The sequence below is a fragment of the Panthera pardus genome, unplaced genomic scaffold (genome assembly GCF_024362965.1).
Source record: "Panthera pardus isolate Hobbes unplaced genomic scaffold, ASM2436296v1 HiC_scaffold_8, whole genome shotgun sequence".
Taxonomy (NCBI): domain Eukaryota; kingdom Metazoa; phylum Chordata; class Mammalia; order Carnivora; family Felidae; genus Panthera; species Panthera pardus.
In genome coordinates this window covers 148,840,714-148,864,680 of record NW_026527013.1, presented here as the reverse complement: position 1 = coordinate 148,864,680, position 23,967 = coordinate 148,840,714, and the positions used below count along the sequence as shown (strand labels likewise).

The 23,967-nt window shown below is 40.9% G+C and overlaps 1 protein-coding gene across 1 annotated transcript in view; it reads right to left on the bottom strand.

Annotated features, from left to right (window-relative positions):
- The window catches only part of EXOC4 (exocyst complex component 4), a 753,548-nt gene that overhangs the window by 209,192 nt on the left and 520,389 nt on the right, over window positions 1-23,967 (bottom strand). Inside the window, exon 11 of the mRNA XM_019452780.2 lies at window positions 7,149-7,368. Coding sequence (XP_019308325.1) covers window positions 7,149-7,368 — 220 coding nt within the window. The remainder of the gene's footprint in view (window positions 1-7,148; window positions 7,369-23,967) is intronic.

Below are 23,967 nucleotides of genomic sequence, written 5' to 3'. Positions count from 1 at the left end.
ATAGTATTATCTCGTGCTGTCACACTAGGGTAGGGGGAGGCAGGAAACAGAGATTACTAGGTGGATGCTGGAGTCCAAAAGACGGTTGCAGGTAAATACAACTTAGTGAGGAGAAGAGATGTGGAGTGAAATCTAGACAGGAGTCAGCAGACGTCTCGCCTATAGAGGCAAGAGTGAGGGAGCAGGCAGGGGACACATGTCAGGGCAGTCAATGCTGAAACCCACACATATGTGACACGGGGACAGAAGGAGATGCGTTTTACAAACATTACTCCACCTGATCATTAGAAATAATTCCTGTGTTCCTATGAGGCCTATTTCACTATTCTGGCTTTCCGCAGAAGGAAAGATATGTACAGAGAAGTTACTAATTTGGTCCTGGCCACAAAGTTATCAGCTGAAATGGCTGGGCTGTAAATCTGTTTGTATCTGATTCCAAGGCTTATGTACCAAGCTTGATTCAAAGTAGCAAAGAGTGCCTTCCCTCATAAGCCTGACTGAATTGAAGAACGTCTCAACTATAATTTTTAATATACTCCTTCTCAGGGCAATAACTGAGTCTATGAAGATCCAGACAAGTGGCCCTAATTCTGGCTGCATGCCGGGATCATCTGAGCATCTTACAAAACACTGGCCCCACTCCTGATCAACTGAATTGAATCTCTGGGATGGGATCTGGGCAGTGATGTTTGCAGAAAGCTCCAGGGTGATTCTTTTTTTTTTTTTTTTTAATGTTTATTTTTTGAGATAGACACAGAGAGGGGGAAGGGGCAGAGAGAGAGGGGGACAGAGGATCTGAACTGCACTCTTAAGTGCTGACAGCAGAGAACCCGATGTAGGGCTCGAACTCATAAACCGTGAGATTGACGACCTAACCCAAAGTCCATTGCTCAACCGACTGAGCCCCCAGGCGCCCCTCCTGGGTGACCCTAATGGGTACTGCTGCTGAGAACTGCTGTTCTACACCCCACAGGTAAGGGTGGGAGGTGCAGCCGGCCAAGGAAGAGAAGGGTGTGGTGTTAGCAGGCAATCTAGCCATGTCACGTCTCAGAAGAACTCTGACAAATACCGGGGCGGTGAGGAGCATGAAAACATGCTCTAAATGTTTCAAGAATGCCTCCATTCTTTCTTGCACAGCTTCTGCTCTTTTCCTCCAGTGATGTGAGAATCAGAGCCTAAGCATTAGGAAAGCTGCTTCTTCCTCTCATTCCCCGACATGAGCCAGAAAACGGAGGCTCATCCTGTGTTTGCAAAGTACTTTGCAAAATTCAGCAATGTGCTAGACTAGGAAGCAGCTTCTGCTGCCACTGCAAATATTGTTTTTACAATTTCTGGGCCTGTATGAAACGAAGCCGGATAGTTGTGTTTTTTTGTTTTTAAAGTGATGACTGCTGTTCGCTGCAGCGCTGAGAGCCCGAAGCGTTAGATCCCATTTCCTGACCTCCAGCTGGGCATGGTGGTGTGATAGATCGCAATACTTCTAAAACTTCAGTCTCTGTCAACATTACCAGGGGGGCTGGTGAGAACAAGATTCCTGTAGGAACTTGGCATTTCTCACCAGCTCACGTGATGCCGACGCTGATGGTCCAGGGACCACACTTTGTGTTGCCCTGGTACAAAGCGGTGCTTCCCAAACTCTAAACGTGCATGCAGATCGCATCTAATACCGTATAAACGCATATCAGACTCAGAGGGCTGATGTTCTTTTCCACAGATCACTCTCTAAGTAGCAAGGGTTTATAGCCTATTCCACGGGGGGTGGGGGAGAATGTTTACTTGTACCTGTGTTCACAGGCTTAGATGTCCATTCATCAGTTTACCAGGTAAAAAGATAAAAACCTTGAGCATTAGCCTCCTAACTCCACCCCCCCTGTTTTTTGTTTTTTGGGTTTTTTTGATGGAGACAGTAAAGAAGAAAGAAATTTAAAAACATCCCCAAATCAATGATAAAGGTGGAAGCGGCGTGGGTATTTCCTCGTGTCTAAGGAAGGAAAACTTTGTAGACGCCTATAGATGTATAAGGTAATGAAAGAATATCCACTTCAATGGACTGTTTCCATTAGCTCCATGCCCAGAATGCCAGAATGCTCATTTCTCTGGCTTAGGAGAAATGAGGAATTGCTCCTAAGAGATTTCCTTCATTCGAATCAGCATGCTTTGCCTTGCAACAAGTGGAAGCCATTTTGAAACAAACAAACAAACAAACAAACAAACAAACAAACAAGGATGGCAAGAGAGGAAGCAGGCAATCAGACCATGAGGTATATTCAAATCCTGCGTTCATGTGGCTAGCATCAGAGGAATAAGAATTACAACATTTTAATTTAAGCATTGTCAACAATCTTAAACCCATGACCACGAATCTTGGGGAGAAAACATGCACACATCCGCCATCGTCCTGAGAAAGGCATCATTAATTCATTCACTTGCAATCACGCAACCACTCATCCATTTATTAAATATGGAGTACCTCCTCTAGAGTAGACACCGCTCTAGGAGCTGAGGATGTAGGAGAGAACCCCCTGTGAGAAATACTTAAGTTACTCCAACTACTGGAAAGCGCCTTGGGCACCAAGGTGAGAGACGATTGGTTCCGTGCTTTTAGTTCTTACTCTCTTAAAGGAGTAAGAAATTTAGGGCAGTGGGTCCCTAACTATGGTGAGAGCACAGCCCGGCCCCCACAATCTGTTGCAGATTGATACCTTTATAAAATACAACAGATATCGATTAATAATTTTTTTTAACCACAAAGATATACAAAACACAAATCCCAATCGTTTTTGTTATTAGTTTCGACGGGCAATGGCAAATTCCTTTAAAAGGAGTGGGAGGGGGGCGCCTAAATGCTTCCTCTCCAATTCTGTACTCTCACTGCAGACTGGTAACGAATAGCTTGCAGACAAGCATACTCCTCAGGCTACGTTCTGAGTAGAACTCATTTGGACACCGGACTCCAGGGTCAGTTGCCTGGGTTTGAATTATAGTTCTAGTACTTGCTAGCTATGTGACCGTGGGCAAGTTATTTAATTTCACTATGTCTGTTTCCTCCCCGTAATAAAAACACCGCCCTGGCAAAGCTGTTGCCAATTCATGTAAGACACAAGCCAATACATACAAACAATCGGAATAGTGTCTGGCTGGTGGTTAAGGCTATTGAAAGTGTCAGCTGCTATCATTACCACTATCTACTATTACGAATGCAACTGTTACAGTTATTACTACCAGTACTTTGCTGCTGTATAATTTGGGCCAATACTTGCACAGCTGTGTGTTTACTTGCGCACCTAGAGGATGGTGTCTGTCAACTCCTCCTTCCTATTTCCTTCCCTTCTGTGAATTCTGTGCCTTGACAGTGAAATTATGGATTCAAAAAGCACGTCATCACCCATGGAAATGCCCCCTCGTAACAGACTGTCTATACTGCCCAGATGCCATTTCAGAGCAGTAGGGACACAGGTCCTGGGGTTCTGGGCATGTCTGTTCATCAAACAAATGAAATCAGTCCTGACACAGCTGTCCTTCCACACCGCCCCTGGGGAATTGGGCTGGGCCACTGCTGTGGAACACTGGGAGCGGCCTCAGGGCACGGGCGCCGTCCTTTTCTTGTGGGAAACCAAAGGACAGTCAAGCAGAGGGAGTGACTACAAAGGACACTTTTAAACCGCGAGTAACTGACTACTTACCCCACCCGCATCTTGTACGCCTCTGTGTGTTTCTCCAAGCTCCCTTCTTAACGGCTGTTTTGGATTCTCAGCAAAAATGGTTGAGAATTATTTATTTTGCTTCAGATTAGTCACTTACAATTAGCTGGGAATGAAGATGTCAAGGCGACACAGAAACACATTTCAGGAACACTGAAACTTGACCATGGGAACTTATGTCCGAAAACAATTTACAGTGATTATAAAAGCGAGAGGATGTCTCAAGATGGGAAAGGAAAATAACCATCTCATTTACTTTTTAAATCTCATTACTCTGAGAATATTAAACAAATTTATTGATATGGCCTAACTAATTTGGATTCTTAGAAAATAAAATTTTTATGAAGAAAAGAAAGGGCAACAACATAACTAAGTAAGAGAGCAGGTGTTTGGGGCTCTGACAACAAATTTGGAGATTAATTAGTTGAATGGCCTTAGTTTAAAGATTTACTTACATAAATAGAATTCTATCTGGACTCGGGTGAAGGCGGAGTTCTCATCTTGCCTCAGAATGGAGTAATCGATTTAAGAAACAAGAGCCACACTAACACTATGGCTGGTGACAAGGTTGGCTGTGATTTAATAAGACAGCGGTAGACTCCCCGAGATGTCATTGAGCCGCAAAGTGTGGCCCTGACATGGCCCAGCCTGTAGTCAACCAGTTACGAGTTTTAATGTGTTTCTGCTACTCAAGCTGAAAATTATTATGTACAATAAGCCAGCCTCTTTAGTACACAGATCCTCTCTGTAGTACGTTGTTGCCTTTGTGTTCTTTTAAATTCAGTACACCAAAGCATATTAAAATTGCTCTGTGCTGTACAGACTGACGTTGCAGGGACATAAATACTGGATGCTTTTCTGAAGGAGAGGAAGCTCATGATATGGTCAGACAGAAGCTAGAGAAAGACAAGGTTTTGTCACTCTCTCTCTGTCTCTCGTCTTCCCACTCTGACTCTGCAATTATTTCTGACTCTCCAAACTTATCCAACTGTGTCTATCCACCCATCCATCTATCCGTGCATGTATGCACTCGTTCCATAAGTTATGTATCGAGCCCCTTCGGCGGCCTGGTCCCGTACTATGCTTTTGGAACTTATGTTCTATTAGGAAAAGACAAAATAAACAAGTTGGAAAATCAATGAACTAATAATTATGGTAGTTGTGTGAAGATGAAAAAAAAAAATCAAAGTGTTATGTTAAAACAGTGACTAACTGAGGAGATCTATTCAGGATCTTGAGAAAAAAGAGAACTCCAGGCCGATGGTCGAATGAAGAAACATTGATGAAGAGATGAATTACCGAGGTATGGGCAGTGCTGAAAGAAGAAAGGAGGGCTGGTGAGGCACCCAGAGTCTAGTAATAGCAGAAAGGTTGTCATTAAGGGACAAAGAGGAGAAATGGTGCTACCAGAGCCCAGTGAGACCTGCAGCTATGGAATGGGTGTCACCTGACAGGACCCCTGGATATGAGGGATGCACCCGTGGCCAGAACAATGATCCAAAGTGGAGAGGAAGGAGATAAGAAACAACCTTAATCTCTCTCTTCTCTTTCTTCTTCCAATCTGCTGCTAGTGCCTGCTATTGGCCAAACCAGATCTTAAGTCACCTGGGAAGGGAGCTTTGGTGATAAGAGTCCACGGAGTTCAGCTTCAGTGTTGGAACGGATTGGGGTGTCAGAGGGAGGGAAGAATGTAAAATAACCAGGGAAGGGGACCTACTCGGGTAGGACAGTCAGGAAAAGCTGCCCCGTGGAGGTAACATCTGAACTGAGACTCTTGAGAGAACAAGGTCCCAGCCGTGCAAAGAGCCAGCGGAAGAGTAATCCAGTAGGGGCAGAAGTGAGCACATGCCTTTGCCATTGTCCCTTCTCTGCTTCCACACTTAGTAGAGATCCCTCACAAGGAATGTATCTGACACAGACCCAGATGATCTGAATGTACCCTTTCCTAGGCGTGATGCTGTTACTCAAGTTCTGGGAGAAGCAAATGCCATACCACAAACGAGTTTTCTCATGGAAAAGAATGCTCATGGTGGCGCCTGGGTGGCTGAGTTAGCTAAGCGCCTGACTCCTGATTTCGGCTCAGGTCAAGATCTCATGGTTTGGGAGTTCAAGCCCTGCACTGGGCTCTGCGCTGACAACATAGAGTCTGCTTGGGATTCTCTGTCTCCTGTCTCTCTCTCTTTCTCTCTGACCCTACCCTGCTCTCTCTCTCTCTCAAAAATAAATAAATAGGGGCGCCTGGGTGGCACAGTCGGTTAAGCGTCCGACTTCAGCCAGGTCACGATCTCACGGTCCGTGAGTTCGAGCCCCGCGTCAGGCTCTGGGCTGATGGCTCGGAGCCTGGAGCCTGTTTCCGATTCTGTGTCTCCCTCTCTCTCTGCCCCTCCCCCGTTCATGCTCTGTCTCTCTCTGTCCCAAAAATAAATAAAAAACGTTGAAAAAAAAAATTTAAAAAAAAAAATAAATAAAAATAAATAAATAAACATTAAAAAAAGAATGCTCATAACTCGAACATTTGCCTACGAAAGGTCCAGGATTTCTATTAATTCTGATGTGCAAAGAAGGAAAAACCAAGGAACACATATATAAAGGCAGGTAAGGGCGAGCAACTGTAGCAGCTGTAACTCCTTTCCATTTATACAACTTTTCTTTGAAAGAACTCAAGCCTTCCACACTCTGAGATATCCTTGTTTTGTGCAACTTATTAAAAAATATGCCATCGTGCCCGTCATTCTCTCAAATAAAGAAACACTATAAAAATACAATAACCATGTAATAATAGTTAATGTACCTATATGATTTAAACTCATACTAATACTCTTTTGGTTTTATATTTACCTTCAAGTCACTGGCTACAATGGATATACGCTGGAAGCCTATAAATCCAAATATCTACTGACAAATTATTTTCTGTTGCCTAGAAACCATTTCTTTATATAGTCTATGTAAAATTTTCGGTATTAACAGGATCATGTGAATTAAATGATCTGCCAGTCAGTTTGCTGGTGGGTTCAAATTCACTGTGAGCTAGCCAAGCTCATAGTAGGTCTGCCCTGAAATGGCACACAGGGTTTCCTGTTGGTGCTTGAGGTTAGGCATGGTAATTTCCTTTCCTTAAGTCCTGCATACTCCTGACACATTCGCCAGTGGAAAAAGAATTCCTCTCAAGGACAAGTTCCAGGAAAATAATGAGGAACTGCTTGCATATTAACGAGATTCACTGCCTTCCATATTCAAAGCCAGCCACTTTTTTCTTATATAAGATCTTAAGGAATTTCCATTATCTCCCCATTAGTTCTAAATTCCCCTAGTGCCTGTCTAATTTATTTCCTCTTATTTTGTCTCTGATGAATACGGAAACAGATGGTAATTCTTCTTCTTTTTGTAATTTGTGTCTCCTGCCAATTCCATGAAAACTACTGATAGAAACAGTGAGTATATTATCACCTGTAGGAGAGGCCGTTGTACCCCCATCACCTTCATGGTGTCCGCATTAGCTAGGATCTTCAGGGGGTCAGATGTTTTAGTGACTCCTTCAATCTCCTTGTTGATCTCTGCCAGGACCTGATTCAGGAAGATGTTTTTGATGTACAGAGTGAGAAAGTCTCGAAGAGGACACTGTTTGGCTGGGCCGAGTCCCAGGGCATGCTCGATCTCTTGAATAAATCTGGAAGACAACAGAAGAAAATGGTCGTTAAATATATCAGAAAAATAGTTCTAAAAATATCATAAAACACATATGGGTATTTCTAGGCTTTGGCATGTCTTTCTATGGAGAGATGAGGGGGAATTCCCAGAATTCTTAACAAGAACATGTCATTACTTTATTTGTCTCTATAAGAGTTCTTTTTATTTTTCTAAGTTATTATTTCACTAATTGAATAGAAATAGGACAAAATAGAACACATGACTGCTAAACTGAAAGGGGAAAATAGGGGTAACACCAAAACCCATTTGTATTATTTCGAGAAGGAAATAAGAATACAAAAAGCAAAGGCAGGCATGATGAACAGAAAATTACAGTGCAAATTTAAAAGCACACCCCCAAATACTCCGTATTTCTCACAGAGATCTTTATATGTGTAGATAGAAATGTGTTTGTTTTTTTTTAAGGGAGATTTGCATTTCCCTGATGATTAGTGATGTTGAGCATCTTTTCATGTGTCTGTTGGTTATCTGCATGTGTTCTTTAGAGACATGTCTATTCAGGTCATCTGCCCATTTAATAGGATTATTTGGTGGTGTTTTTTGTTTTTGTTTTTTTTTTTTTTTGGTGCTGAGTTACATAAGTTCTTAATATATTTTGGATACTAACCCTTTATCAGATATGTCATGTGCAAATATCTTCTCCCATTCAGTAGATTGTCTTTTTGTTTTCCTGATGGTTTCCTTTGTTGTGCAAAAGCTTTTTATTTTGATACGATCCCAATAGTCTATTTTTGCTTTTGTTTACCTTGCCTCAGGAGGCATATCTAGAAATTATTGCTATTGCTGATGTCAGAGGAATTACTGTCTGTGTTCTCTTTTAGGGTTTTTATGGTTTCGGGTCTCACATTTAGGTCTTTAATCTGTTTTGAATTTATTTTTGTGTATGGTATTAGAAAGCGGTCCAATTTCATTCTTTTACATGAAGCCACAATGAGATATCACCTTACACCTGTCAGAATGGCTAAAATCAAGAAGAAAAGAAACAACAAGTATTGGTGAGGATGTGGAGAAAAAGGAACCCTTGTGCAGTGCTGGTGGGAATGTAAATTGTACAGCCACTCTGTAAAACAGTAAGAAATTTCCTCACAAAATTAAAAAAAAAAAACAAAAACTAACCAACCATATGATCAAATAATCCCCCTACAGGATATTTACCCAGGGAAAACGAAAGCACGAACTCAAAAAGATACATGCACCCCTATGTTTACTGCAGCATTATTTACAATAGCCAAGCCATGGAAGCAACCTAAGTGTCCATCAATAGACGAATGGATAAAGAAAATGTGAGATGTATGTTTGTATATGTATATGTTATAAATATACACACACATACATCTATCTATATATCTATATATCTATATATCTATATATCTATATATATATATATATATATATGACCATATATATACCATACACACATACACACACACACACACAGACACACACACACTGGGATATTACACAGCCATTAAAAAAGGATGAGATCATGCCATTTGACACAACATGCATGGACCCATTACATTAAGTAAAATAAGTCAGACTGAGAGAGACAAATACCATATGATCCACTTGTAAATGGAATCTAAAAAAGATGAATAAACAAACAAAAAGCGGAATCCACACTACAAATACAGAGAACAAATTGATGGTTGCTGGGAGTGGGATGGGGGAGACTGGGCAAAGTAAGTAAGGGAAGGGCAAGGAGATCCAGTCCTCTGGATATGGTATGAGTAAGTCACAGGATTAAAAAGCAGAGCGTAAGGAATATAGTCAGTGATATCACCATAGTGATGTAATAGGACAGACGGTAGCTGTATTCATGGTGAACACCACATAATGCATAAACTTGTCAAAATCATTAAGTTGCACACCTGAAACTAATGTAACATTGTGTGTTAACACTCAAAAAAAAAAAAAAGGTGGCGGGAGGGAGGGAGAATGAATGGTATTCTTTTACTTCATGAGGGTATGTAAGTTGGGAGGTTATGAAAGGGAACAGGAAGGGAGGTGTGGACAAAAGAGTACTTCAACCTTATTTGCAATGATCTGTTCCCTTTATTAAAAACACTTGAAACAAAGGGGTGCCTGGATGGCTCAGTCAGTTGAGTGTCCTACTCTTGATTTTGGCACCAACATTATGGGATCAAGCCCCGTGCTGGGCTCTGTGCTGAGTGTGGAGCCTGCTTAAGATTCTCTCTCCCCCTCTCCCCTACTCGTACTTACTTTCTCTCTCTCTCTCAAATAAAAAAAATACTTAAAACAAAGATAGAATGTTAGTAACTGTCCAAACTCACAGATGAGTATGCAGATATTTGTTAGGTTATTCTTTGTATCTGCTTTGCATGGTTTTGATATGCAAAGATTTAAGTTATTACCACCCAGTAACACCAGTCCCCCCCAAAAACAAGGTTTAAATTCCAGTTACTACAGTAGATTAACTGTGAGTAACGGCATAAAATGAAAACTTTGCTGCTACCTCTTCAGTCCAGAAATCTCTATGTAAACAACTGATGTTCACCATGATCAATGGATCAGTCTATCAGTGACTGATAACTGCACATCTGCCACTCATGTTCGGGTGACAAAGCGTGTACTTGTGTTGTCTCCTTGTCTTCCAGTGATAAACTCATGCGATATTTTACAAAAATGGATAATTAAAAGAGGGAATTGGCCAAAAAAGACAGACGTACAGAAAAAACAAAAAACAAAACGAACAGTGGTAACACTGGGAGTGGAATTTGGATGGAAGGTAAAGGGATTTACAGAAGAAACAGCTAGGAATGTTGACATCGCCTCCATCTGAGAAAGAAACACAACCAGAGGGAAGGAGAATTTATTCACCTCACCAGGGAGAAAGCCTTTGCGGCAAAAGGGATGAAAACATCCCGGAGGAAGTGCTGTGGCCCCAACTGCACGGTAAAGGAGCTCTTGAAGATGTTTCATGACATTGAAAAGCAAAAAATAAAATGCCGGCAGATCCAGACTTAAAGGAGGTATGACATTTCCCCAACACCTACAAAAGGTGCTCACTGTGTATCGTAAAGCACAGGATGAAAAGGTGTTCAAAGTACTCTGATAGGATTTTAACAAAGAAATGAAATACTAATATGAAAACATATTAGTTTTCTTTTTTTTTTTTTTCATTTTTGGACAAATTTATAACCGCCAGCAAGGGACTTTTTCATGTTTTGGCAAAAACTTCCTAAAGTCGAGAAAGAATTGTGATTTACCCCATTGACTAAGATTGCTTTGCACGGTGATTTTTACAGTTCTACAATGTTATGCAAAGCAAGGACTGTGTTGTATTTTAAATTTTCTTCCAAAAAAAATGTAGAGGGAGATGAAGTGAAATCAAATCAAATGAAATAAAGACAAAAACTGAATGATTAACTGGGAAGATATATTTGCAACTTCTATCACAGATGAGTCAGGAAAAAAAAAAAAAAACAACTTAGTGCAAAAATGACCAAAGGACAGGAAAAGACGGTTTACGGTAAAAAGGAATACAATGGCCACTAAACATAAGAAAAAATTCTTAACTTTGTTCCTAATGAAAAAAATGAGAAGTAAACTATACTGAGATGCCATTTTTTATAACCAAGCATTGATCAAATCCCCAAAACCTGAAAGCGTGCTCTTTTGGCGTACGTATGGGAAACAGGCATCCTCAAGTATTGTTGATGGGAATGAAAAATGGTGCAACCCTCACGAAGGGCAAGTTGGAATCATCACTCAAAATTACAAATGCACTTCCTTTTGACCCAGAAATCCCACTTCTGGGAAATTCTTCTGACAGCTATTTCTAAATATGATTACACAGATCAGTGTAGCATTGTTTTTACAGCAAAGGACAAAAGAATCCATCATTCAGGGATTAATCAAATAAACTGTGGTGTATCTACAGTAACCTCAACCCCCAAACGTGGAAGCTTCTGATGCACTAACGTGAAAAGATCTCCAAGATAAATTGTTCAGTGAGAAACGCACGCTGCAGATCAATATGTATTTAGTAGTATTCATTACACCGACCTTTCTGTAAAAATTATATACCCTCCTTTGTTTATTTTATGATAAAGACATCCTGACAGGACTCACAAAGGTCTAGTCAAAGTGAGTACCTGTAGGAAGCAGGGGACGAGTGGGGTCTGCAAGAGGAGTGGGAATAAGACTTTTTTTCAATGATAACTTTTAATAATTGCTTGATTTTTTTTAAAGATCAAACTGGCTTTATTCCACAATTTTTGAATCAGCATCCCATCTAGTAAATAGGAAAGAACGCTTACAATCATCGGATTTTCAAAGACCGTGAATGTATTACTCAAAAAAAATTAAATTAGAATATTAAAAAGAAACTACCTACATACACCAAAGACTGTACTTCATAAATGGCTTTCTAATCAGGCCACATGTGAAGTTTGGTGGGGGCGCCTGGGTGGCTCAGTTGGTTAAGCGTCCAACTTTTGCTCAGGTCGAGATCACATGGTTCATGAGTTCGAGCCCCCTGACAGGCTCTAGGCTGACAGCTCAGAGCCTGAAGCCTCCTTTGGATTCTGTGTCTCCCTCTCTCTGTCCCTCCCCCTTTTGCGCTTTGCCTCTGTCTCTCTTTAAAAAAGAAATAAACATTAAAAAATAATAAAGAAAAAAAGTTTGGTGTAGAAATGTTCAGTTTAGCTGTGTGACCTAATAAAGGGTTTCCTTTACTTAGTACACAAACACATCATGGTTAATCTTGCATATCGCCAGTCTAACATTCCATGAAGCTCTGATGAGCCTGCAACCTGTCCTTGCACCCAGAGGCAAGCACACAGCGGCTGGGGGGAAGTGAGAACTTACACATATAGGATCATCATAGAGACAGAGTAACTCAAAGAATGTAAAGGAAAGAGCAGAAATTGAAAAGCCATGGGAAACATCAATGAGGCCTCTTAACTGACTTCATCAACACGGAAAGGTAAGTAAAAGAGTGACTACCAAACAAGACGTAATAAATCTTTAAGAAGGGAGTGAGGGGAAGAAGGTGGGGAAAAATGAAGACATAAAGGTAGTTAACCATAATTTAAAAATCTCCAAATCCCACATCCTGCCGTGTTGACTCCTTCTGATTCATCTAATCCTGAGAAGTACCTGTCCCAGGTGCCACTCCCCACCCCGCCAGCCCAGATTCATCCCTCTCTCCTTGGTCTGCCTCTAAAAGAAAACCACTGTTTTGAATTTGCTTATGAGTAACCACACCAAAGGCCTTTGTATTTTATTTAATATTATGGGATTCAATCATCAGAATCCCTCCTTATTCTTTTCAACGGGACTTAGAAGAAGCTTTCTGAGAGGCACTTCCCACAATTTCAAAATCTTTACCAGATGTTAAAAAGAAATTTTTACTAGGGGGGCGCCTGGGTGGCTCAGTCAGTTAAGCGTCCGACTCTTGATTTCGGCTCAGGTCATGATCTCACGGTTCGTGAGTTCGAGCTCCACGGCGGGCTCTGTGCCGACAGCACGGAGCCTGCTTGGGATTCTCTCGCTCTCTTCTCTCTCTCTACTCCTCTCCCCCTTTTTCTCTCAAAATAAATAAGTAGAATTTAAATTAAAAAATTTTTCTTTTTACTAGTTAGCCTGCTCCTAAACAGTAAGAGAGAGAAGTCTAAATTATCCATACTTTCTTTTTTTCTAGTCCGCTATTTGTTTTTGGTGTCCCCCAGATGCGAAGTTGCTCTGAGCCGCAATGATGGAGGGGCAGGGCTCCCATCACCTGTAGCTGACGGATTTCCTTCAAACACAAGTCACACGTTCCCCACAGCACGCCTATCCGTCTAAAAGGACACACCCAGGTTGCCGTCGTCACCTCTAACTCAAGGGGACCCGTTCGACATGTGTCCGAATCTGCTTTCAGAGCTGTGCAGGCAGGCCCTCTCACTGCACAGAAAGCACGAAACGTGTGCCAGGGAAGAGAAAAAATAAGGCTGTCTGATCAGCCTGTTCCGACTCCCGTCAACAAGGGGAAGCAAGTACACGAAATGGGCAAATCGCCCTTTCCTGGGCAGGAAGGACACAGAAAAGGAACTCTCCCAAACAGCCAGGAGGGGATCCAGACTCTCGGTCGCTGCGGGGAGGACTGACTGAGGGAAGCTGAGCGGCCGCGGCAGAACACTCACAGTAGGTATTCCGGGGACTGAATTCTGAATGTACAGTCTTGGGCAGGTTACTTAGCCCCTCTTCGTCTTTCTGTTGTATTCTATAAAACGGAGATGGTAATATTCAAGATCGTCCTGATGGTTAAAGGAGGAAATCAATGTTAAGCACTCGGCACCGAGGTGGGCACACAGCAACCGCCGAGTAAGCAGCAGCTACTATTTTTGTGATTATTACCGGCACGTGAGCCCTGATGGGGTTGTGGAGGAAAGGGGTACATGCGTGACGGGGTGTTTTTCACCCTGCCCCTTTGTTTTCCTACGCTTGCCCATAACTGGCAATGTGGACCAGCAGATTAATACTTCGACCCTTTCAGGAACAAGCTGACGGAGGAACGACCAAAGCTCCGGGTGGTGAGGGGTCAAGTGTAAATCGCTCACTTCTGTATCCTCAGAGCTCAGTACTACGTCCACTATGGCCGGCACCCAGTAGGCACTCAGGAGGTATTTGGGGAAGGGAGTGCTGAATAAAAGTAGCAGGTTCTTGAACTTCAACCCACAGTTCCTGAAACTGAGGTGTGACCTCTCTGACAAATAATGCCTTCCCCCCAAGAATCTGGACTAGAGGCCCCAATAAAATATTTAAGAAGAAAGAAAAATCATCCCATCGCTCCACCACCCCACCGTTAACAGTTGCCTCTTCCTGAAAGAATGTTCTCTATCTGGTCCTTGACCACAGTCCCAACGTTGTTTTTTGCTCTGTGCAATATGGTTATTCGCACAACTTTACAGTCTCTTCTTCTACAGAGTATTATGAAGTCATTCCATCACACTAATGAACACAGCATTATTAAACCAAACATCTATTAGGGAATATTAATGCTGTCTCCTGTTTTTATTAGAGATAATCCTACAATGAACATCCTCATTTGGCGTCTGTTGAATTATACCCACAAGCTATTGGGAGTAGCTCCTCATGATTTTTCATGGACGACTCTACATTTTATTCACCCCAGATTCCCACAATGTACTGCATGACTCCTTTTCCCTCGGAAGGAAGGACTTTAAAATTGATCTGGTGAATGGGAAGACAGGAGAGACAGTCAAGGGTGTGGAGGCGACTCATCAAAAGGCCCAGTTTTTCCAACAATGCTCCTAATCAGCTCTAGGGAAGTAAGAAAGTGCTGAATTTTTAACAGTGAAAAGAATCTCATTAGGAAAGAAAACACTTCACTTCAAAGTTGAGATGGAACACAGACGGAACCTTGTCAAAAGGGTATTATCTAATCTGGTGAAGTGCTTTCACACTAGGGATTCCTATCCTGTAAATGATGAGATGGCCCCAGGTACGGCTGTGGATATGGAAACGAGGAGAATGAGACTCAAAGAAAAGGATCTACATAATGCTACATGCAGAGCATCTAATCACAGGATTTTGAGGCACCTTATTCAGATCAGCCTCCTAAACCTAAGGTTATAAAGTAGGATAAACCAAAAAACAAGTGACAGTAGGCAACAGATTCCTGGCATTTGAAGGTCTAAACCATTTAGGACCGCGTTTCCTAAATTCTAATATTGCTGTTCGTAAATATTTAACCAAAGGTTTTCTTTTTAGAATATCATCAACTGGGGGGCCTCCTAAAATACGTACATATGCAGTACCTATATTTTAAGTTTGCTCTTTCCTACAGCAAGTGCATGGCCTTTGGAATGCATACACGAGCACACACGACTTATATTTGACCTGGTGTTTAAAAATTTTTTATCTTGATTTGATTTCTATCCAGGGAAATCGTAAACTCATTAAAATTTCATTCAGGCTTCCCAAGCTCCTTGGTTAACCCCAGCCTCCTCACCACAAATTCTGTTTCATTGTAAAGCTCCATGTCTTCCATTTTATCTCAGCCAAGAATTACAGCTACTACCAGATGGAAATGCCCTTGAACATGGAGGGCCTATTCTATACTTTAGACGTTGCAATGGGAGCAGTATTTATTCATTTGAATAAAAGTAGTTACTCATAGGAAATATGAATTCCTAACATTCACACCCTAATGAATTTTTAAAATTCCGTGGCCAACATGACCAGTAACAGGACAAGCTGATATGTACCTCCTAATAAGATAGAGAACAATACAGCATCGCTTCTCTGATGTTCTTGCCAAAAATGCATAATGTGAACCCAGTCATGGGGAACCATGATTTTGCAAAGCAGAAAATCAAACGGGTGGATTTCAGAAAATTCAAATTCATCTGGCTTTTGGAGCACAAGAAATTTCATTCACGTCTCTCCCATAAACAGTGTGTCAGTTTATTGCTAATTACATTTTTAATGTATATACTTGTATATAATCTGTGTCATGCAATATACAATATATTTATTCTTTCCACTTTGAGATTTCCTAACTTTGTTGCATATTATCACACATCTAACTTTGGTATTTTAGGCTGCATAATGTACACAAAACATTTGTCTGAAAGGCTTGAAGATTTTTCTCCTGGTCCCATGCATTGGAACCAGTAGAAATGTGCAGAGGGATTTATCCCTCTGACTACCTATATTCTTTAGCTTCTCTTAGCATTATCAGTTCCACTAATGGACCTTCCAATCTAGACTCTCTGCAGAGATGTACCATGCTTACCTCCACCAAGAAGCTCTGAATCTCTTCCATTATATAATAGCTTTAAAGACATTTTGAAAAATCTGAACCATGCTCTTCCCTTCATTTTGGTCCGAGGTCTCTCCATGAAAAGTTGCATGATATTTACAAGCCTGCAAAAGCTCTGCTTAAGTAGTCAAGCATACTCAAAGGTAAGTCCCCATGGCACCCTCCTCACTGAACAACACCCTACTGTCACATTTAGTATCTGTACAATAATGCCAGATGACACAGATATTTATAAATGCACACATTGAAAGTTTAGTTAGCAATCAACAGTGATGCATTGTTTTTATTTTGTTCTGTTGTAATTTAAAGCCAAGATAGTTAACGCACATATAATAATGATTTCAAGAAGAGAATTTGTGATTCATCACTTACATATAACACCCAGTGTTCATCCCAACAAGTCCTCTGTAAGGCCCCTCATCTATTTAACCCATCCTCCCACCCAACACCCCTCCAACAACCCTCAGTTTGCTTTTCGTATTTAAGAGTCTCTTACAGTTTGTCTCCCTCTCGGTTTTCATGTTATTTTTGCTCTCCTTCCCTTATGTTCATCTGTTTTGTTTCTTAAATTCCACGTATGAGTGAGTGATATGATAATTATCTTTTTTCTGACTTATTTTGCTTAGCATAATATACTGTAGTTCCATCCACATTGTTGCAAATGGCAAATTTCATTCTTTCTGATCGCCAAGTAATATTTCATTGTGTATATGTATGCATGTACATATGCAAAACGTACATACACATCTTCTTTATCCATCGATGGACATCATCCATCGATGGACATTTGGGCTCTTTCCATACTTTGGCTACTGTCGACAGCGCTGCTAGAAACATTGGGGTGCATGTGCCCCTTCGAATTAGCACTCCTGTATCCTTTGGATAAATACCTAGTAGTGGTGATGTACTGTTTATGACAGAGACATGAAAGAATTACTTGTGATTTAAGAGCCAGAATTCTGAACTTGAATTTTCTGAAATTTGTACCTTTGATTTTATGTTGTGGTTTTACCGCACGAACGCAAACGATAGCGGTAACAGTGACCCTATAGGGTGAATGATACAGGCATTGCAAAGAGAAAACCAAATTACATCCTCTCCCCCCCACCCCAAATCCAGTAAATAGAAATGATCTTCGGACACACAGAGAACGGAACACTGAGTGTCCAACGCAGAACTATTCTGCAGAAATACGGGCCTGCGGAAAATGATGCCAAGCAGCACTGATAACGGAGTCCTGAATGCTGATGACACTTTTCCACCCTTCACTCTAAGAGAAACAGGAGCCTTGTATGATGGCACAGTAGACTCAAAACCCCCGCCATGCTTGATTTGTATGAAAAAAAGCAATCTATAACCCGTAATGAAATCTGTTCCCAGACATGAGCCTATCCTTGCACAAAGAAACTGGAACCAGTTAGATGAGGTACTAAGGTAAATGGACCTTTGGAATCAAACCCAAGTGAGGCCACGCAAAAGGCCGCAAATAGTTCGGCGTGCACCAAGAAGCTGCCGGCAAGCGTGGCTCCTTTAAGACATCATTCTTACGCACTCATTCTCAGATTTGACCTTTAAGGCACACAGCAAACTAAAACAACTTGGAGGAAAAAAAAAAAAAAAAGCAGCCTCACAGGAATCGATTGGAAATATTCGACTTACTTGGATTATCTGACTCAAAAAAAGATCATTTAGAAATGACTTACAAGGGACTCACTCAGAAGCAGCAGCAACAGGCATATTTCAGACCATAAATCAGTGGAACATGAAAACCGGAGAAAAATCCATAAAGGTTAATGCACTTTGGAGCGCACTTGCCTCTTAATTCATGGGAGTAAGTCGTTGGCACATCGGGAAGAGGCCCCCCCAACAGTCTGTAATTGTTCACGCTGAGTGTAAGTACTCTCTGTGCCTTTTGTATATAGAGATTTTCTGGGTAAAAGTGCAAAATAAGCTCATCATCACAGAGCCCAATCATTTCCTCAGCCCACACCCCTAGGGGACCATTTGCTGAACTAATGAAATAAAAAGGGTTTGGGGTGCTCTTGTTTGTAATGAGTAAAATTCATGCCTAGCACTAGAGGAAAAAAGAGGTAAAAATCATTAAGTAAAGGGAGAAAAGAATATTAGCCACAAAATTTGAACTCTGCAGGCTTGTAAACAAATTTAACTTTAAAAAATCTTACCACGAGTATACTGCAAGTGATTTGTGACTGCATTTAAGTGTTCCCTCCAGACGGAAAAGCACTTTAGGTAAAATGAAGTAAGCCTCTTTGAAACGACAGCTGTTTAAATTTTTTAAGCAAATAATTTGGAAATTGAAGTAATTCAAACCCTTAATATTAAACAATCTTCTTTTTTAATGAGACATTCCATATAAATAATCAATCAGGGCTATTGCTATCAAATTCTGAGACAAAATGATAATCCTGCTTTTCCGACAGGGCCTGGAATTGTTTCTATCCTTTCCACATATTTATAGTGAAAATAACCTCCTTTGTATTTTTTTCTTCTTTCTTCCTTTTTTTTTTTTTTTTTTTTTTATAAAAGATAAGGCTGCCTGAAAATTTTTCAAGAAAAATAGCAACTTATTACAAATTGCCTATCATATCTCCTGGAAACTTACATGTAATGTATTAAACATATTGTATTTGGGGGGTTCTGTATCTGTTGGCTTCAGATATTCTAATGCTAGACACAGGGGGATCTGGCAAATCTTCTACCTGTTGTCGTCAGTAGGAGCTCCATTAATAATTGCTTATATCCAGTCAGCTCTTACCATGTCCTGATTGAAGAGCTTTATATGGATTCTTTTTATGCAATTCTCACAATAACTCCATGAGGTCTGCACTATTGCTACCTGCATTTTACATACGATGAAACGAAGTGAAAAAATAACAGTACCATTAATAGCTGACAGTCACATTGTGCTTAGAACATGCCAGAACTGTTTTTGAAGTAACCGCCATGCTTTGCTTCACTTATTCCTTACAACGCTATGAAGAGTATTTGTATAATTGGTATTTGGAAGGCAGCTTTGTTTACCAGTATACCACTAACGCTGTAATTGCTATTTGGAAGAAGAAATGAAGGCGCAGAAAGATTATGCACTTTCTCAAGGTCCTACAACTACTAAGTGTGACAGGGCCAAAATTTGAACTTGGGTGATGTGGTTCCAGACGCCATGCTAGACTTAACCACCCCCCTATAACATGTATTCTTCTAACACTACTGCCTCCCAAATGTTCACCCTTAAGGGAGCTGGTAAGGAAAGGACAATCAACAGAAGTCCATGTGAAAAGCCCTAGAATGTGCTGATATAGTGGAACCTTGCATGGACTGAGAGGACCATAATTTTGCTAAATGCAAATATTTGCATATACATACCGAAGACTGAATTATTTCTCTTGAGATAGAAGAAGTCTTATCTCAAAGCCCTGTTCTGATTTCTTCCCCCAAGATCCTGATCTGTACTTTCAATCATCCGTTAGATATTTTCAACTGCATGTTCTTTTGACAATTTAAACTGTCTCTAAAATGGAACTTTTCAGGGGTGCTTGGGTGGCTCAGGCGGTTAAGCATCCAACTCTTGGTCTCTGCTTGGGTCGTGATCTCATGGTTGGTGGGTTCAAGCCCCGCATCAGACTCTGCACTGACAGCGTGGAGCCTGCTTGGGATTCTCTCTCTCCCTGTCTTTCTCTGCCTCTCCCCTCCCCCTGTCTCAAAAAATAAACTTAAAAAATTTTTAAAAATGGTAATTTTCATGGCTGCCCTCTCATTATTTCAATTCTCTCCTTCTACGTTCCCTATTTTTGTCCCATCCTCATTCAAGTTACCCTTGCTCAAACTTCTTCATCTTTCACTTCGCTCTTATTTTTAGCCTTGCTACTTATGCAAGCAGCTAAGTCTCCAGACTTCGAGACATTCTCTTTATATTATCTCTCATGTTCATGCATTTATTCATGTGTTCATTCCTTCATTCACTTAAGCAAGTGTGTATGGAGTGTCTACCTTATGCCATGTACTGGTGTAGGTGCTAAAGCATCCATAGGGAAAGAACCACGCCCCAGAGACTATTCCTGATATAGCTATGACAGGAATGCTGCCACCTCAGTTAGTTTCGTGCTGGAGCCTGGAGAGGCATTCCTGTGCCTCCATCCAACACCATAATTCAGGCTTTTATTACATTAGATGATGGAGATGGATGGACAGAACATAATATAAGGCAATTTCTTTCCCAGGCCTTCCTAAAACAATTTCCCAACTGATGTTTCCGTCTTTAATCCCTTCCTCCTCCAATTTATCTAACACATGGCTGTTATATTAGTCTCATGAAGGCACAGAATATCTACCTACTTCCGGCTTCATCAGTGTGCCCTACTCACTCTTGCCTCCAGGTCTTGGCACATGATGGTCCATCTGCTAGAACAGTCCCCTCCATACCTTTTCCCCCCAACAATCCCTTGTCCTACAGCCGTAGTTCAAATACGACCTCTTCCAGGAGCCTTTGCCCCTTGAGTCTTGGTTGAATGCTCCTTCGCTTTGACCCCACAGTACCGTAGGTCCACGGAATATTCCTGTTGAGGTGTCTGTATTCCCTGCTAGTTTCTAACATCTTGAGGAGAGGGGATGTGTCTTGCTTATTGTAGTCAGTGTTTGGTACCTAGCAGGAATCAAGACATAAGTCTAATATATTTTTACCTCTACTCACCAGCAAGCTTTGCTTCCTGGATATTCCCAGTATTGTAAAAAAAAAAAAAAAAAAAAAAAAAAATTCCCCATATCTTTTCTCATGATGTCTATGTGGTCTATTTCTAATCCATCCATTTTCTAAATTGTGGTATATAAGCTAAGGTGGAGGCTTGAAAAGCTGTCATTCTCACCACCACCTTCCTTCAAGGACCAATTCAAAGCTCGCTCACTCATAAAGTTTTCCCTGGTCTCTTTATTAATTATTATTTTTTTTAAAGCAATCTCATGCCCAGTGTGGGGCTTGAGCTCACAATGCCAAGATCAAGAGTCATATGCTCTACCGACTGAGCCAGCCAGGGGCCCCTCCTGATCTCTTTCAACTACTTTATTAATTTGAAATACTTCACTTCATTACATAGTATTAGTCACTTTCTATTTATTTTCTCTCTCCTATTAGAATTAAGCTCCTTCAGAGTAGCAACTGTCCTCCATACATCTTTGAACATACTTGAAGCACTTAACACTATGTCAAGTACAGTGGACACAGTTCGAGGTTTAAGAAATGGTAATGTTATGTTTCTATCACAACTTACCTGGGCTTGTCTTGAAAGGCCAGTGCTTTTGGAAAGAACTATAATGCATAAATAATTATAAGGCTATGTTTGGGGAGAATAAATATGGCTGGTCAAAAAAAGTAAAAAAAAAAAAAAAAAAAAAAAAAAAAAAAAAAGGAAAGGAAAACACAGAGAAGTGAAAGAAAAAAAGAGAAAGTTGTGAACTTAAATGATGCATGCATTCTGTTAACTTATTAATTTTTTTCGGCATTTTAAGGCAAACTGTCAGCAAATCAAAACCTGCTCACACACCTGGTGCCATGAAATTTAGTGAAGACTACTTGGGTATCAACGACAGAAGTCAGAGACTAAAAGTATTTTTCTTTCATGTGTCAAAAGCATGAATTGTGAGCCTGCTGGGTAAAATTACACTCTGTTTGCCAGGAGACAGGCTGGCCACTTGGTTCTCTCCTTCACTGTTCCCGAAAAGGATGGGTTTCATTACATTTAATAAATGAATGCTTTGGAAAACTCAGTTTGAATGATCTCTAATGAGCCTATTTGGCAGCTAAGCTTGTTCCTGAACTTAGCTTATGATGATTTCTTATCCCGCTCTTACGTTTATTATCACGTGATTAACTGCCACCCGGAATGCAAAGGGCTCTCAGAAAAAGTACCTGGAAGAGAGTGAACGACTAGTCAATGATCAGGATGTACCTGAGTCACAGATACCTCTTGCCCCCTGAACTTTTCTACTTCTGTCTCCTTTATTCACATACTTGATTATTTCAAACAAGTCACAACGGTCCTCTCATTTCGCTGTGGGTTCCCTCCTCTGTGTCCACACTGTCCCAGGCCAGGATCTATAATGATCTCGCGACAGTACTCACAAAGTGATTTTCCATGATGGCTCAAGGTTCTCTTCAAACTTACCTCCTACAGAACTCTTTCCTATTTAGGAGACAGTATCTGCTTTCCAGAGTCTCCTCTTGGTCATCTACTGTCAATGTCACCCTCCCAAGAGGGCTTCAAAATCACAAGATGGGGTGGGGCAACAGCAATTTCACACTGATTATTTTTAAGCCGTTTCAGCTGCCATTCTATTAGTATTCTGCTTTCCTTCCTTCCGGAAGTCTTGGAGTCACTTCCTTCTTTATAGTTAATTTCACAAATTTCACAAATAGGACCACTTACTAGGTAGGAAGTAAAGACTTTATAATTCCTTCCATTCTCTCCTATTCAAGTTTTCATACCCTCTGGAAGGCTAGATCAGTGTTAAAAATTCTGCCAACACATCTGAGCAGTAGAAGACTAGAATTACATCTGTACAAGGAATAATACAGCAAAATAGCCTCCTGTCTAGCTGATTACTTGGGGGTGAGTATCAGTCATATAGGCCTTAAAATGATGGCATTTCCAAAGAACAACTAGACCTTCTTGAGGAATTTTGATTACAATATAACTGATATTCCCCTGGATTATGTTGATGACAAATACTGAAGACAAAACTGTCCACCAGTCGGGTTACACTCTGCTCAGTGAGTTTACTCTTGGGCTGACTGTTGCAGCTGACTACAGCTGACAGTGCAAGAGAGAGAAAAAGCCTACAGAAGCATTCCAAACATAAAAAAGAGAAAAATCCAATGTAATCCTGGTTTCATCTGTTTCCTGTTTTCAAAGCAATGGAGAAAATACAAGGAATATACATTTTATCATCGCACAGATACAAAGTACCTCTTAATGGAAAAAAACTACTTCAGAAAAGTACTTGGTCTCATATGAAACTTGTGAAAAAATTTCTAGCTCATCCGACTGATAGCCAGTTCCCTTGGACAGTTTATTTTCAATATGGTAGTATACATAAAATTGCCCATTTTTATGAGGTCAGCAAATAAAAAGTATGGCCACAGCCATGATAGCCACAGGCACGAGAGTTCATTTTGCATTTAACGTCTATATACTCAGGTTGTTACGGTGTACTTTCACACTTATTAATATTTTTAAGTGTTTTGATGTCATTTTCCCCACATGCATATTTTGTTTGATCAGCTATTCATGTAACAAGCTCCTGTTAGGAGGTATTCATTGTATTTTCTCTCCTTTTAAATAAAATTTTTTTTAACATTTACTTATTTTTGAGAGATAGAGAGACAGAGCATGAGCGGGGGAGGGGCAGAGAGAGAGAGAGAGACACAGAATCCGAAGCAAGCTCCAGGCTCTGAGTTGTCAGCCCAGAGCCTGACGCGGGGCTCGAACTCACGGACCGTGAGATCATGACCTGAGCCGAAGTCGGACGCTCAACCGACTGAACCACCCAGGCGCCCCATGTTTTCTCCCCTTTTAATCTTTGTTTTTGACAGATATTTGGCACTAATCATTCACGCAAGTTCCCAGCGACAATCTGAAATATGGTGGTAAGCCTCCCAAACACTTAAGTAACGGATTAATTCAACTAACATTTACTGACGATGTATAAGCCATGCCCTGTGAGCTGGGGATGCCAAGTCTTAGAAGTCAAGAG